The 17,394-nt window shown below is 50.2% G+C and overlaps 1 protein-coding gene across 1 annotated transcript; it reads left to right on the top strand.

Moving 5' to 3' along the window:
- The first annotated feature begins 8,705 nt into the window (after positions 1-8,705).
- On the top strand, positions 8,706-13,867 carry hypk (huntingtin interacting protein K). Its single transcript, XM_033014881.1, is given in 5 exon segments — positions 8,706-8,897; positions 9,968-10,023; positions 11,641-11,692; positions 13,478-13,507; positions 13,509-13,867. Coding segments are annotated over 5 exon segments (357 nt in total). The 5' UTR covers positions 8,706-8,744; the 3' UTR covers positions 13,575-13,867.
- The last annotated feature ends 3,527 nt before the right edge of the window (positions 13,868-17,394 follow it).

Below are 17,394 nucleotides of genomic sequence, written 5' to 3'. Positions count from 1 at the left end.
AAACTGAAAATTAAACTTCAAATTAGTTTCACCTTGTCTGTTTGAATGACAATAAAAGGCATTCTATTCTATTCTAAACTTAAAATTAAATCTTAAATTAAAACGAATACTTAAATTAAATCAGAAGCTAGAAAGACAATGCACACAAGTTTATTTTATGAAGAAGGGGTTTCGGCCCGAAACGTTGCCTATTTCCTTCGCTCCATAGATGCTGCTGCACCCGCTGAGTTTCTCCAGCATTTGTACTGTACCTTCAGTTTATTTTATGAAGTCGACAAAACTTCGCTCCAAAGAAGGTGGACAAAAGTGCTGGAGAAACTCAGCGGGTGCAGCAGCATCTATGGAGCGAAGGAAATAGGCAACGTTTCGGGCCGAAACCCTTCATCAGACCTTCTTCGCTCCATAGATGCTGCCTCACCCGCTGAGTTTCTCCACCATTGTTGTCTGCTGTAGCGGCACCTACTGGTGCCTTGGGGGTAGTCAAACCCTCGGATTGGCTGCTCCAGTCACGTGGGCGCGGGGAGCGTGATTTGCGCGCTTTTTTGCCCGGTTCATTCATTCTAGCACCACACTTGTGGATGCAACTTTGTTTTGTTGGCTGTCTTTGGCGACTCGCGTTTATTCATTGTTTTATCGTTCAAAATAAAACCCGTTGAATTACCTCACAGTCTCGACTCACCAGACGACTTTGATTTTTCCAGCATCTGCAGTTCTTTCATAAACACAGTTCATTTTATGGTGGGATACTCGAAATTGTGGAGGGGTAGTAGAGGGATTTAGGTGTTTGTACAAGTAAAAGCTACTGCACAAGAAGACTAATCAGTTAATGCACATCAGCCAAAGTCTCCTGGGGGTTGCGATAGGGAAGAGAAGCTTCAGACCACAATGTCATTACTGTGCTGAGTAAAGTCACCTTGACCTTGAAGTGGGGGTAGCAAGACATCCAGGGGTGGTCTAACATCTGCAGCCTGCTTAGCCTTGTGCTTCGAGGGGTGCGGGCAGAGAGGAGCACTAGTTAGCAAACTGGTGAAGCCGGTCTACATTACATCACTCCCGCCATTCAATGGAGCGTAAAGGGCCTGTCCCACTGTACGAGTTTACCCAAGAGCTCTCCCGAGTTTAAAAAAAAAATCAAACTCGTGGTAAGTACGTAGAATGTACGTAGCGGGTACGTCGGAGCTCGGGGACGTCTCTTAGCGGCTCGTAACGCTAACGGCAGGTACTCGGAAAACGCAGTAAGCTCGTGAAGTTTTTTTTACGGTGCGGAGAATGTCCACGAGAGCCCCGAGTACCTACGAACAAATTCTCCGAGTTTCATTCAGGGGAAACTCGGGAGAATTCGTACAGTGGGACAGGAGCTTTACTTTTCCCCAAAGATAGACACAAAACGCTGGAGTAGCTCATAGAAACATAGAAACATAGAAAATAGGTGCAGGAGTAGGCCATTCGGCCCTTCGAGCCAGCACTGCCATTCAATATGATCATGGCTGATCATCCAAAATCAGTACCCCGTTCCTGCTTTCTCCCCATATCCCTGGATTCCGTTAGCCCTAAGAGCTAAATCCAACTCTCTCTTGAAAACATCCAGTGAATTGGCCTCCACTGTCTTCTGTGGCAGAGAATTCCACAGACTCACAACTCAGTGGGACAGGCAGCATCTCTGGCGAGAAGGAACGGGTGACATTTCGGATCGAGACCCTTCTTCAGACTGAGAGTCAGGGGAGACACAGAGATACGGAGGTGTGGAAACCACAGATCAAAGCAGTCGGGTTTTGATGAAGGATGTCATCCCGAAATCTCTCCAGTGATGCTGGCTGTCCCGTTGAGTTGCTCCAGCAGATTGTGTCTATCTTCGATATAAACCACCATCTGCAGTTCCTTCCTACACATGACAATGCATGAGGTGAGCTGTGATTTATCGGAACCAAACTTGCCAGAGTTACTTTATTTTTTAATAAAACATGTTTTAGTTTAGTTCTGTGTAGTTTATTAATGTCACATGTACCGAGGTACAGTGAAAAGCCTTTATTTGCGTGCTACCCAGTCAAAAGACTACACATGATTACAATCAAGCTGTCCACAGTGTACAGCTGAAGCATCCAACATTATAGATAAAGGCTGATTAAAGAAAGTTCAAAGGTCTCCAATTAGGTGGATGGGAGGTCAGGACCGCTCTCTAGCTGGTGAGAGGATGGTTCAGTATAGTTTAGTTTTGTTTAGAGATCCAGCGCGGAAGCAGGCCCTTCGGCCCACCCAGATACAGCATGGAAACAAGCCCTTCGGGCCACCGGGTCCGCTCCGACCAGCGATCCCCGCACACTAACACTATCCTACACCCACTAGGGACAATTTTTACATTTCCCAAGCCAATTAACCTACAAACCTGTACGTCTTTGGAGTGTGGGAGGAAACTGAAGGTCTCGGAGAACACAAACACAGGTCACGGGGAGAACGTGCAAACTCCGTACAGACAGCACCCGTGGTCGGGGTCGAACCCGGGTCTCCGGCGCTGCATTCGCGGTAAGGCAGCAACTCTACCGCTGCGCCACCGTGAGCGCCCGTGGTTGCCGGGAAGAAACTGTCCCTGAATCTGGAGCCGTGCGTTTTCAAACTTCGGTACCTCTTGCCCGATGGGAGAGGGGTGAAGATGGATTCCAGAGAAGCGTCGCACTCTGTCATCTCAGCAGATGCGCTCCACGTACACTTTAGCTCTCATCTAGGCCGCTGTCGATAAGTGTCTAAACCAAGGAGAGGTTGTGGGGAAGGTCATTATTGATTGATTGATTTATTTATAGGCACCAAAACCTTGTCCAGGTGGTTAATCTAAAATGTATGCTTCTGGTTTAAAGGCATGTCAAGGAGAATGCTTTCGCCAAAAGTTGTTACAACTAAATCGGCCATCTGTAAATGTAAAAGTGTGCGTTTGTTAGAGTTAGGAGCAGAGCATTTTATCTCTCACTCATGCTCCATCATTCTATAACAACATGGCTGACCTATTACGTGTGGTAAGGAACTGCAGATGCTGGTTTAAACCGAAGACAGACAGAAAAAGCTGGAGTAACTCAGCGGGTGAGGCAGCATCTCTGGGGAGAAGGAATGGGTGACGTTTCTGGTCGAGATCCTTCTTCCTTCGATTTTTCCAGCATCTGCAGATCCTTCTTAAACAAAAACATCTTAAAGTCACCTTGATGATATTAAGATAGATAGATAGATATAATTTATAGATAGATATAATTTATTGCCACACAGCCAGGCTGGTGGAAATTTGGGTTGTCTGCAGCGATACAATAATAAAGAACACACAACCACAATAAAAATGTAACACAAACATAGTGTGTTATAACCACAAAGCACCAATTGACTCCATCTACACTTCACGCTGCCTCGGAAATATCATCAAGGACCAGTCTCACCCCGGTCACTCCCTCTTCTCCCCTCTCCCATCAGACAAGAGGTACAGAAGTGTGGAAACACACACACCTCCAGATTCAGGGACAGTTTCTTCCCAGCTGTTATCAGGCAATTGAACCATCCTCTCCACAACTAAGGAGCGGTCCTGAGCTACCATCTACCTCATTGAAGACCCTTGGACTATCTTTAATCGGACTTTACTGGGCTTTACCTTGCACTGAACATTATTCCCTTTATAGTGTATCTGTACATTGTGGATGCCCCAATTGTGATGATATATAGTCTTTCCACCGACTGGTATAATTTAATAATTTGATATAATTTAATTTAATTGCCACACAACCAAGGTCGGTGGTATTTGGGTTGCCAGCAGCGGTACAATAATAAAGAACACAACCACAATAAAATTTTTACACAAACATCCACCACAGCATTCATCACTGTGGTGGAAGGCACAGAGCTTGGCCAGTCCTCCTCCATTTTCCCCCGTGGTCGGGACCTCCACCCTCCACAGCCGTTGCTGCGGGCGTCCAGATGGTAAGGGACAAAGTCAAAGTCAAGGTGAGTCCAGGATCGGCTCTTCCCAACCAGAGACCGCGGCTTCAGGCTGGTGTAGGCCGTAGGCCGGCGGTCAAAGTTTTAAAGTACCTGCCGTGCCGCAGCCGGAAGCACCGCAGTCTGCAGGGCCGGCGGTCGAAGCTCCCCTCCTGGGGTGATGTTAAGTCCATGCCGCACCCACAGTTTGATTTTTGCTCAAGATTCCAGCATCTGCAGTTTCCTGTGTCTAACTTTTCCTGGCCAATGGCTTTCAACAGCATCTAAGCATAATCAAGTGTTCTTGAAAGATCAATGCTTAAAAATATTATTTCTCTCTCCACAGCCTTTTCTTAGTTCAAAAGTGGCAATAGTTATTTTTATCCTGCAAAAATGCATCTTCATTTCAATGGGTATGTCATCGAAATGAAGCTCAAAGTAGACAACAGACAATAGGTGCAGGAGTAGGCCATTCGGCCCTTCGAGCCAGCACCGCCATTCAATGTGAACATGGCTGATCATCCACAATCAGTACCCCGTTCCTGCCTTCTCCCCATATCCCCTGACTCCGCTATCTTTAAGAGCTCTATCTAGCTCTCTCTTGAAAGTATCCAGTATCTTGCTTCCTAACCTCTCCTTCACTTCCACGCTACAACAGCCACAGGTACAGAACCCAGAGTGGGTGGAGGATGACTGACTGCACATTGCCCCGGGACACGATCATCTCAGGCTGAAGAAGAGCCTCGACCTGCAAAGTCACCCGTTCCTTCTCTCCAGAGATGTTACCCGTCCCGCTGAGTTACTCCAGCATTTTGTCTCTGCCTTCGGTGTAAACCAGCATCTGCAGTTCCTTCCTACACGTAAGTGATGGGAGCAGAATTAGGCCATTCGGCCCATCAAGTCCATTGAAACCTGGCTGACCTATCACTCCCTCCTAACCCCATTCTCCCCTCAAAACCTGGTCAAATATTTTTGCTTCTTAGAAACATCTCTTCTAGTGAGATTTTAGTCCGAAGAAGGGTCTCGACCCGAAACGTTACCTATTCCTTCGCTCCACAGATGCTGCCTCACCCGCTGAGTTTCTCCAGCATTTTTGTCTACCTTCTCTTTTAGTGATGTTCTTATGAAACGCATCAAAGGCAGTCAAACGGTTTCTGTTGAAAATTCCTTTCTCTCGTGATTATACCCTCCCTGGGCACCAGCAAGGTCTGGTCCTCGTCCACAACTTCTCCAGACAGCCTCTCTGCAGGCCCGTGTACATTCTTCCACACACTGCACTGAGCACTGAGGCAGAACATACAGATTGAAGTCATGCCTTTTACCGCAGTGTCATCCCAAATTCATTTGCTTCACAGATTATTCAATCTGACAGCGGTGGATGGCTTAATTTGACGCCTATCACTTATGGATTCATGAGTCAAGGGTATTTTATTGTCCTCTGTCCCCGAAACAGAACATTGAAATTCTTACTGGCAGCGGCACGACAGATATGTAAACTCAGTATACTGCCAACACCATAATCAACAACAAACGGCCCGAAACGTCACCTATTTCCTTCGCTCCATAGATGCTGCCTCACCCGCTGAGTTTCTCCAGCATTTTTGCCTACCTTCGATTTTTCCAGCATCTGCAGTTCTTTCTTAAACACAACAACAAAGCTCATTTACTCCAGCACTTTGTGTCAAAAGTGATAGGAGTAGAATTAGGCCATTCGGCCCATCAGGTCGACTGCCATTCAATCATGGCTGATCTATCTCTCCCTCCTAGCCCCATTCCCCTGCCTTCTCCTCATCACCCCTAACACCCTATCTATCTCTGCCTTCAAAATATCCACTGACTTGGCCACCACAGCCTTCTGTGGCAAAGAATTCCACAGATTCACCACCCTCTGACGAAAGAAATTCCTTCTCCTCTTCCTAAAAGAACGTCCTTTCATTGTGAGGCTGTGAGCTGTGGTCCTGGACTCTCCCACGAGTAGCAACTTCCTCTCCACATCCACTCTATCCAGGACCTTTTTGGACCTTCTGCAGTTCCTTGTGACCACATCATCAGTTGAACATTGTTTATCATCTGCTGAGAGTGAAAGAAAGTACTCGCTCCATGGAATTTTCTAGATTCCAGTCCCTTCGAAATCTTGGCAAAACAATTGATAGCAGGAAATATGTGTTCATTTTCTCCAGGTGCTCCGGTTTCCTCCCACACTCCAAAGACGTACAGGTTTGTAGGTTAATTGGCTCAACCATGATCCAAGTACCTCCATTCCTTGCTTATGTAAGTGTCTCGTAAACGCCACGATCGTATCTGCCTCCACCGCCAACCCTGGCAGCACGTTCCAGCCCCCCACCAACCTCTGTGTAAGAGACCTGCCCCGCACATCTCCTTTAAGCGCGGTGCTAAGATAAGCTAATCTCACCCTGCCTGGCATGATCCATGTACCTCCATTCCTCTCATGTCTGAAATCCTCTTAAACGCCACTATGGTATTTGCCTCCACCACCAACCATGGCTGTGCAGTCCAGGCAGCCACCATCCTTAGTGTAAATAAACCTGCCTCCTTCAAACTATGTTCCTCTCTCATCTTAAAGGCCCCGTCCCACTTCCACGACCTAATTCACGACCTTTTTTACTCGTGGACATTTTTCATCAGGCTAGAAAAAAAAGCCCCGACGACAGATGGCACAATGGGCTAAGTGTTCGGCTGGCAACCGGAAGGTAGCCGGTTCGAATCCCGCTTGGAGTGCATACTGTCGTTGTGTCCTTGGGCAAGACACTTCACCCACCTTTGCCTGTGTGTGAATGTGTGTGAGTGATTGGTGGTGGTCGGAGGGGCCGTAGGCGCAGATTGGCAGCCACGCTTCCGTCAGTCTGCCCCAGGGCAGCTGTGGCTACAGAAGTAGCTTACCACCACCGAGTGTGACTGAGGAGTGAATGAATAATGCGATGTAAAGCGCCTTGAGTATTAGAAAGGCGCTATATAAATCCCATCCATTATTATTATTATTATTTGATGTCACGATTACCTACGACTAGCATCACGGCTTGCTACGACCTACCTATGACTTCCAACGACCTCCCACGAGCTCGTGACGACCATGCTGCGAGTATGTGTCAAGGGCAAACTCGGCAGAGGTCGTGAATTAGGTCGTGAAAGTGGGACAGGCCCTTAACTTCGTCCCATTTACTTTTACATAAAACTCAGCGAATGTCTTCTGCCTTAGTATTTGCAACCACGGTGGGGAGAAAACCCTCGATATTGATTCATCTTTGTGTGGGGGACTGCTTGTTCGTAAATGATTCCCTGCTTTTCCAGAACCATTCACTGCGGGGGATGGTTTATTTGCTTCTACTTTGTAAAACCCATCAATAATTTTAATCAAGTCGACAAGATCATTCATCAGGATTTGAATATAATCCAATTTTTTCCGGCCTTTAACCTTTCAAGCCCATTTATCATTCTGGAACATTTGGACTGCAAGGAAAACGGGGGTTGGTGCAGATTCCCAGCAGACCAGGCAATATATTTGTGGAAGGAAAATCTAAGGTTAACATTTCAGGCTGTTCTCTTTTCTTTTGCCCAATGTCAAGAGTTCCAGAATCTGCAGTTGTTATGCTGGAAAAAGTGCAGAGAAGGATGTTGCCAGGACTCGTGAGCCTGGGCTACAGGGAGAGGTTGGGCAGACTGGGACTCTATTCCTTGGAGTGCAGGAGGGATGAAGGGTGATCTTCTCGAGGTGAGTAAGATCAAGAGGGGAATAGATAAGGTAGATGCACAGTCTGTTACCTGGAGTAGGGGAATCAAGAACCAGAGGACATAGATTTAAGGTGAGGGGGGAAAGATTTAATATGAACCTGAGTGGCAAGTTTTTTACTCAAAGGGTGGAGGCTGTATGGAATGTCAGAGGATGAATGGAGTTCATTCTGAACTATAGTTCACAACATTTAAAATACCTTTAGACAGGTACATGGATAGGAAAGGCTTGGCGGGATGTGGGTCAAATGCAGGCTGGTGGGACTGGTGTAGATGGGGCATGGTGGTTGGCTTGGGCAAGTTGGGTGGAAGGGCCTGTTTCCACAATGTATGCCTCCATGACTATTGCTTTTTGAAGGCCAATATGCCTTTTCTAGGATGATAGAGAGACACAGCACAGTAACAGGCTTTTCAGCACAGCAAGTACACACTGGCCACCCACTACACATTTACACTAATCCTTTTCATTTTCTCTCCACATTCTCATCAACAAGGAAGTTGCACCGGCTGCATTGGATCGAGGAAGGCTGTAGGAAGTTGTGTACCTTCGATTTTCCAGCATCTGCAGTTCCTTCTTAAACACTATAGGAATGTTGTTGGTCTGGGGGCTAGGATGGGTGGGACGGGCCGCATGGACTCCGGCCCTCGGCCACAGCGCCACCTGGCGTGGACGCGGGCGCGGCGGACGCGATGACGTGCGTCCAACGGCGTGGTGATCGCGGTGGGGGGGGGGAGCGTGGGGACCGGCGGCGCGGTGACGTATACCCACCAGCGCGGTGACGTAAGGCATTCAAAGTGTGGAGGGATACCCGGCGGCGCGGTGACGTGTTCTCCGTAGCGCGGTGACGTGCGGCCCCCACCTATAGTATCTTTGGCCCCCACCGCGTGGAGGGCCACCCGGCGGCGCGGTGACGTATACCCACCAGCGCGGTGACGTATACCCAACGGCGTGGCGATTGCGGTGGGGGGGGGGGGCGTGGGGACCGGCGGCGCGGTGACGTTTACCCCACAGCGCGGTGACGTTTTGCGGCGGGCGGGCGGGCAAGGCGGCGATGGCGGAGGCCGACGGGGACCTGGATCTGGAGAACGATGAGACGGAGCGGCCGGCGGAGAAGCCGCGCAAACACGACAGCGGCGCCGCCGACCTCGAGCGCGTCACCGACTATGCCGAGGAGAAGGAGATTCTCAGCTCCGACCTGGAGACGGTGAGACCCGCGGGCTCTCGCTCAATGGCCCTCATGTCCCCTCCATCTTGTCTCCCACTCACTCACTCGCTCATTCACTCTCTCATTCACTCTCCACTCACTTCCTCATCCCCCCCCCTCCATCTTCACTCACTCACTCACCCTCATGCCCCACTCACTCTCTCTCCCCTCCATCTTCACTCCCCACTCATTCATTCACTCTCCCACTTCCTCCATCTTCACTCACTCCCCACTCACTCACCCTCACACCCTCTCCTTCTCCCTCATGTCCCCTCACTCCCCCTTCACACTTATTTCCATCATCCTCCCTCCCCACTCACTACCTCCTCCTACACACCCCTCCCTCCCACTCACTCATCCTCTCTCCCTCATCTCCCCTCACTCACTCTCCCACCCCCCCTCCATCTTCACTCCCACCCTCCCCCACTTGTTCATTCATTCACTCTCCCATTCCCTCACTCACCCTCATGTCCCACTCACTCTCACTCTCCCACTCACTCCCCCCGCGCTCCCACCCTCCCCACTCGCTCATTCATTCACTCTCCCACTTCCTCCATCTTCACTCACTCCCCACTCACTCACCCTCATGTCCCCTCACTCCCCCATCACACTCATTTCCATCGTCCTCCTTCCCCACTCACTCCCCCTCCACTCACTCATCCTCTCTTCCCTCACATTCACACTCCCTCATCTCCCCTCACACACTCTCGCTCATCCCCCCCCCCTCCATCTCCCTCCTCCCTCTCTCACCCTTCATCCTTCCGTCCCCCTCTCTCCCCATCGCCTCTTCCCTTCTCTTTCTCCCTCCCTCTCTGCCCCGCCTCCCTCATCTCCATCCCCATCTCTCCTGCTTTTATAATAATAATAATGGATGGGATTTATATAGCGCCTTTCTAATACAGCCCCTTTCTAATATAGCCCCTTTCCTTCCCCCTCCCCGTCCCTGTCTTGGGTAAGGTGTTGGGTCTGGGATAAGGTGAGGAGGGGAAGGACTGGGAGCGCCCAGTGGGATGTGGGCCATATTTTGATTCACTGATTGCAGGTTATGATCCGTTTTTTTCCCTCCCCAGGCAATGTCCGTGATTGGAGACAGGAGATCCCGGGAACAGAAGGCCAAACAGGAAAGGTGGGCGTCTGTGGTTGACTTGTGCGGCGGCAGCATCTCACACTGATCACCGGCTCGCGCGGAGAGGGGAGGGGTACTGGGGCAACAGAATACAGGTCCCAGCTTGAAGAACCATTCCCGGAGTGCACCCTCTGTAGGTTCTTGTAACTCTCAACCCCGCCCCTGGCACCAGGCTCCCACCCCCTGTCCTCACTCAGCCCACTGCTAAAAAAAGAAACAGCATTGTGCTTCAGTTTAAAGATAATAATAATAATAATAATGGATGGGATTTATATAGCGCCTTTCTAATACTCAAGGCGCTTTACATCGCATTATTCATTCACTCCTCAGTCACACTCGGTGGTGGTAAGCTACTTCTGTAGCCACAGCTGCCCTGGGGCAGACTGACGGAAGCGTGGCTGCCAATCTGCGCCTACGGCCCCTCCGACCACCACCAATCACTCACACACATTCACACACGGGCAAAGGTGGGTGAAGTGTCTTGCCCAAGGACACAACGACAGTATGCACTCCAAGCGGGATTCGAACCGGCTACCTTCCGGTTGCCAGCCGAACACTTAGCCCATTGTGCCATCTGCCGTCCCAAAAGTTACTGCATGGAAACAAGCCCTTTGCCCCACCAGAGTCCACGTCGGAAGGGTCTCGACCCGAAATGTCACCTGTTCCTTTTCTCTAGAGATGCTGCCTGATCCGCTGAGATACTCCTGTATTTTGTAACTGCCTTCGACCATCGACCCACCCCCCCGTTCTCATGTGTGCTACATCATCCCACTTTCACATCCACTCATTGCACACTAGGAGCAATTTGCATGGGACAATTAACCTACAAGCCTGCACGCCTTGGTGATGTGGGAGGAAGCCAGAGCACCTGGAAGAAACCCACGTGGTCACAGGGAGAACGTGCAAATTCAGCACAGGCCAGCATCCGAGGCCAGGATTGAACCCGGTTCCCTGGCGCCGTGAGGCAGCAGCTCTACCGGCTGGATACTGTGCTGTCGGCATTGTGCATCTGTCTCTCCCCCGCTGTTCGACTTCTAACTCCAAGATCATTGATTCTTTACCCTCACTTTAGACTTCTGCCATTCAATCCCTGCGATGTACAGTTAGTTATTTATTTGTTAGGATCAGAATTAGGCCATCATTCAAACATGGCTGATCTAACACTCCCTCCAAACCCCATTCTCCTGCCTTCTCCTCCCGACACCCATACTAATCAAGAGTCGATCTATCTCTACCTTAAAGATATCCATTGACGGCTTCCACAGCCACCTGCGGCAAAGAATCATACAGATTCACCACCCCCTGGCCTCTTCTGAATCTGTACATTTCCTCCACTTCACTGTCAGTGAAACTACTGCAGCTTTTTAGTGATCCTGGGCTTGAAGTCGCTCCATCTCACCAGCACACCACACACTCCCCTGTGCATTCCAAGCACCCCACCATGCAGCCACTTACCTCTCATCATGAGCGCTGTTCCAAGTCTCTCCCTCCCTCCCTCCCCGCTCCAGCTCCGCCTCCCCCATGGCTCTGGGCGTGACTGCGGGTCGAAGCTCGCGGCGGGCAGGAAAGGTCGTCGAGCTGCTGAGGAGCTGGTAACGATTGTTCTCTGTTCTGCAGGGAGAAGGAGCTGGCAAAAGTGATCATCAAGAAGGAAGACGTGGAGCTCATAGTAAGTGCGGATGGGACATGTTGGTCGGCGTGGGCAAGGTGGGCCGAAGGTCCTGTTTACATGCTGCGTGACTCTTAAAAGTCCCGTGCAGGTTGTTCAACGCGCCCTCGAGTCCCAAGTGTCAGGTCCAACTGGTTGTTGCACAGATGTTTTCCCCCTGCTCCTGCCTGGTGCCTCCTGTTTGGCCCATTGGGCCTCTGTACTCCATCTAGCAGGAGTTGGAGAAACTGAGTTAATGTAACTCCTTCCGTTTCCCTTCCCAGTTTCAGGTCGAGACCCTTCTTCAGTCTCCGTCAATTTGATCTGAAGAAGGGTCTCGACCCGAAACGTTGCCTATTTCCTTCGCTCCATAGATGCTGCCTCACCCGCTGAGTTTCTCCAGCATTTATGTATACATTCGATTTTCCAGCATCTGCAGTTTATTCTTTAAAACAGTTACTCTGGAATATCGGGGGGGGGGGGGGGGGGGGGGGTGATGGGGGACTTGATAGACGTATATAAAATTATGAGGCATAGATACGGTGGACAGTCAGAACCTTTTTCCCAGGGTGGAAATTTAAGGGGCGAAGTTTAATGGAGATGTGTTGGGCAAGTTTTGTAACGTGGAGAGTGGTGGGGGCCTGGAATACATTGCCAAGGGGGGTGGTGGAGGGTAGATACGATAGTGTCGTTTAAGAATGTTTTAGATGGTGACATGAAAGTGCAGGGAAAGAGAGGGATTGGACTTATGTACAGGCAAGGATGACATCAATTATACACAATAGGTGCAGGAGTAGGCCATTTGGCCCTTCGAGCCAGCACCCCCATTCACTGTGATCATGGCTGATCATCCACAATCAGTACCCCGTTCCTGTCTTCTCACCATATCCCCTGACTCCACTATCTTTAAGAGAACTATCTAGCTCTCTCTTGAAAGCATCCAGAGAATTGGCCTCCACCGCCTTCTGAGACAGAGAATTCCACAGATTCAAAACTCTCTGTGTGAGAAAGTTTTTCCTCATCTCCGTTCTAACTGGGCATCATGTTCGGCACAGACAGGGTGGGCCGAAGGGCCTGTTCCTGTGCCGTGTTTTCTATGTTCTAGAGCCAGTTGGTGTGTTGGCATAGCTCCCAGTCCCAGCGGTGGCTTCAGCAACACTGCAGTTGTTGAGTGCATCACTTGGCATTCACGATAGTCACAAAATGCTGAAGTAACACAGCGAGGCAGGCAGCATCTCTGGAACAGCACCTCATATTTCGCTTGGGTAGCTCACATAGAAACATAGAAAATAGGTGCAGGAGTAGTTCATTCGGCCCTTCGAGCCTGCACCGCCATTCGATATGATCATGGCTCATCATCCAACTCAGTATCCTGTACCTGCCTTCTCTCCATACCCCCTGATCCCTTTAGCCACAAGGGCCATATCTAACTCCCTCCTTACACCCCAGCAGTTTGAACATGACTTCTCTAACTTCAAGTAGCCCTTGCTTTCCCTCTCTCCATCCCACTCCCTCAGCCCAGTTCTCCCTGCCAGTTCTTAAAGTCTCCAACTACTTCTTATCTCTGTACCGCCCACTCCCCTGAATCAGTCGACCCGACATGTCACCCATTCTTTCTCTCTCAGCAGGCTGCCTGTCCCCGCTGAGTACTCCAGCATTTTGTGTCTGTCTTCGATTTAAACCAAAATCTGCGGTTCTTCCCCCCACACGCACGCCACTCGGGGTCCCCTCCAGCTCGTTGCTTTGCTCCGTGTTACTGTGAAGGGCGCGAAACAAACCTGGGAACTTCTGGCATTTCTCCGGCAGATGAACGAGATGGAGATCACTCGGAATGCGGGCCGAGCGCAGCCTCGAGGGAGCACTGGGGAATGTGGTCGAGGCCCTGATCGCCCTCACGGACTGAGGCCGCGGGAGAGCGTCGTCTGCCTGGGCCCTGGACGGCTTGGGAGGCGGAGGAGGCCTTGAAGGACTGGGGACACGGCGTGAGCAGAGTGTGGGGGCCGCAGGGCAGGTCCAGCTGTTTAAACTCCGTTGCACCGTTAGGCGACAGGATCGCGAGGGTCCCTGTCACACGGTGCTCTGTGCTGGCGCTGCTTGTCACCCACGGCTGAATCCTGACGAAGGCATCGCCTTCCAGATGCGAAAAGGTCAAAAAGACTTCAAACCTGAACTAATAAATCACCAACTCACTCTGAAGCATGTCTTGGCTGTGTCACTGTGTGTGGACAAATGTTTCTGAGCCTACACTGATAGCCCTAGGTAAGGTAGACAGTCAGAACTTCTTTCCCAGGACAGAGAAAGCAAATACTGGAGTACATAGCTTTGTGGTGTTAGACAATAGACAACAGGTGCAGGAGTAGGACATTCGGCCCTTCGAGCTAGCACCGCCATTCACTGTGATCATGCCCAATCAGTACCCCGTTCCTGCCTTCTCCCCATATCCCCTGACTCCGCCATCTTTTATAGAGCCAATAGACAATAGGTGCAGGAGTTGGCCATTCGGCCCGCACAGTTTTAAAGGAGATGTGCGGGGCAAGTTTGGTTACACAAAGATGGTGGGTGCCTGGAACGGGCTGCCCGACGTGGTGGAGGAGGCGGATACGATGGTGGCATCTAAGAGAACGTTGGGCGAGCACGTGGATATACAGGGAATGGAGGGATATGGATTATGTGCATGTTCGGCACTGGGTTTCTGTACACAAAGGGTGGTGAGCGGCTGCCAGGGGTGGTGGTTGAGGCAGGTACCACAGTGGCATTTACCTGATGGTCTTTTCATCATGTCGGCACAGACATTGTGAGCCGAAGGGCCTGTTTCCGTGATGTACTGTTCTAGGTTCTACTGTGGGGAGTAAATTGCCTGGGCAGAATCCTGACAGTCTGATGAAGGGTTCCCATCCGAAACGTCACCCATCCTTTCTCTCCAGAGATGCTGCCTGACCTGCTGAGTTACTCCAGCACTTTGTGTCCATCTGCCATGAACATAGAATGGCTGAGAATCAGCTCAGACATACAAGCCTCCCCTCGCTCCCAGCTCGCCTTCGTAGCCCAAGCCTTTGTTCTAATACAGTTCATTGACCTCAGATATTAACCGTGTTTCAACACAGAGGTTGCTGATTTTAATTTTTTAAATTTTAATTTCAACATCTACAGAATCTTTTTTGAGCCCGACCCATGCCATGTCATAAGTGATAGAAGTAGAATTAGACCATTTGGCCCATCAGGTCTACTCCGCCATTCAATCATGGCTGATCTATCTCTCCCTCCTAACCCCATTCTCCTGTCTTCTCCCAATAACCTCTGACACCTGTACTAATCAGAAATCTATTTATCTCTGCCTTAAAAATATCAACTGACTTGGCCTCCTCAGCCATCTGTGGCAATGAATTCCATTAAATGAATTCCTCTAAAGAAATTCTTCCCAAAAGAACGTCCTTTAATTCTGAGGCTGTGACCTCTAGTCCTAGACTCTCCCAATAGTGGAAACATCCTCTCCACATCCACTCTATCCAAGCCTTTCACTAATCTGTATGTTTCAATAAGGTTCCCCCCTCCTCATTCTTCTAAACTCCATGTTTGGTGATGCTAGCAGTCCAACCCCTGTATTCATCACTTATCGTGGGAAGAACTCTGAAGAGGGGTCTCGACCCGAAACGTCAGCATTGCACCCCTGTTTTTATACTCTAGTCCTCTCGAAATACATGCTAGCGTTGCATTTGCCTTCCTCACTACTGATTCCGCTTGCAAAGTAACCTTTTGGGAATTCTGCACCAGCGCTCCCAAATTCCTTTGCATCCGCGATTCATGCCTTCTGTGTTCTGTTGTGCTGAAGCAAAGCAAGAATTTCATTGTCCTATCTGGGACACATGACAATAAACTCTCTTGAATCTTGATTTCTGAAACCTCTCCCCATTAAAAAAAAAAAAAGATAGTCTATGCCTTTATTCCCACGACCAAAATGCTTGGCTCCACACTTTGCTACGCTGTATTAAATCTGCCACTTCACCCACTCTCCCAACCTGTCCCAAGTCCTCCTGCAGAGTGCCTGCTTCCTCTACACTACCTCCCCCTCTGCCTATCTTCGTAGATGGTGGGATAACACAGAACTACTGTGAGCGGGTGATCGATGGTCAACTTGGACTCTGTCAGCTGAAGGTCCCGTTCCCATGCTATATCTTTCAATCATTGAACTCAATCAATCACTCTGTAGGAAGAAAATCTGCAAATGCTGGTTTAAATCGATGATAGGCACCAAATGCTGGGGTAACTCAGCGGGACAGGCAGCATCTCGACCCGAAAAGTCACCCATACCTTCTCTCCAGAGATGCTGCCTGTCCCGCTGAGTTACTCCAGCATTTTGTGTCTTCGTAGAGTGATACAGTGTGGAAACAGACCTTTCGATCCAATTCGCCCACACTGGCCAACAATGTCAAGGCTAGCCCACACTGGCCAACAATGTCAAGGCTACACTAGTCCCAATTGCCTGTGCTTTGTCCATAACCTTCCAAACCTGTCCTATCCATGTACCTGTCCAACGGTTTCTTAAACGATGGGATTGTCCCAGCCTCAACTACCTCAATCAATGTCCATAACAATGTTGGGTTTGGGGATATGGGGTGTTCTTCCAGTTTGCATGTGGTTTTACTCTGGCAATGGAGGAGGCCCGGGACAGAGAGGACAAAATCCCAGTGTTTGGTGTCGTTGTGCAGTGAGCAAACAGGTCAGGCAGAAGGCGGAACAACACTCAAACCTGCCTCTGGGTCAGAGAGGTGAGGTTTGAGGTTTTTTAAAGCCTTCGCCACAAGGTCTATTTCATCCGTAAGATGGTATAAGCCGGGGAATTTGCGGATAATCATTGGCTAAGCCGGTTTGACATTCCGAGCGAGCGATCGGAATCTGCAGACACCACAGAAAAAAAAACCTTCGGGCAACAGGACCCGACCCTCTGCCGGGGAGCTGCGTGCTGGAGTGGAGAGGAGAGGGGTGTGATTACTACGGTCTGGGTGCAGCATGGTGCTGGGACTCCCCAGGCTGTTCCACCCACCGACTGGGAGCCGGGGGCTCGGTCAGGGAGCTTTGGGCCTGAGGGCACCGTGACATTGGAAGTGGAACGGAACGATGTGTGAACGCTGCCTCCGAGCCCAGGTACGACTGGGGAGGGTGGGAGCGGGGGTGGGTGTTGGTGGCATGAACAGCAAGGGGTGAGGGAGTGGGTGGGAGGGTGAGTGAGCTTCCACAGCTGGGGAACTGTGAGGATTACATTTATTTTGACTTGTTCGTCCATCCTTTAATTCCTTTAAAGTGGATACCCTCACTTTTATCCACATTAAACTGCATCCGCCATGCATCTGCCCACTCACCCAACCTATCCAAGTCACCCTGCAGCCTCGTAGCACCCTCCTGGCAGCTCACACTGCCACCCAGCTTGTGTCATCCGCAAACTTGGAGATGTTACATTTAATTCCCTTGTCTAAATCGTGAATATATATATAGTAAATAACTGGGGAGCCCAGCACCGAGCCTTGCGGCCCCCACTAGTCACTGCCCCCCATTCCGAAAAGGAACCTCCTACTCTGCTCCCTGCCTGCCAACCAGTTCTCTATCCATGTCAATACCCTGCCCCCAATACCATGTGTTCTAATTTAGGGGGGAGGTGAGGGGTGATGGGTCAGGTCGAGTGAGGGGTGGGAGGTGAGGAGTTGGTGGGTCGAGAGATGGGGGGGGGG

The sequence above is a fragment of the Amblyraja radiata genome, chromosome X (genome assembly GCF_010909765.2).
Source record: "Amblyraja radiata isolate CabotCenter1 chromosome X, sAmbRad1.1.pri, whole genome shotgun sequence".
Lineage (NCBI taxonomy): Eukaryota > Metazoa > Chordata > Chondrichthyes > Rajiformes > Rajidae > Amblyraja > Amblyraja radiata.
Note: the sequence above shows the minus strand (reverse complement) of the source record. Positions and strands in the feature narration are given on the sequence as shown.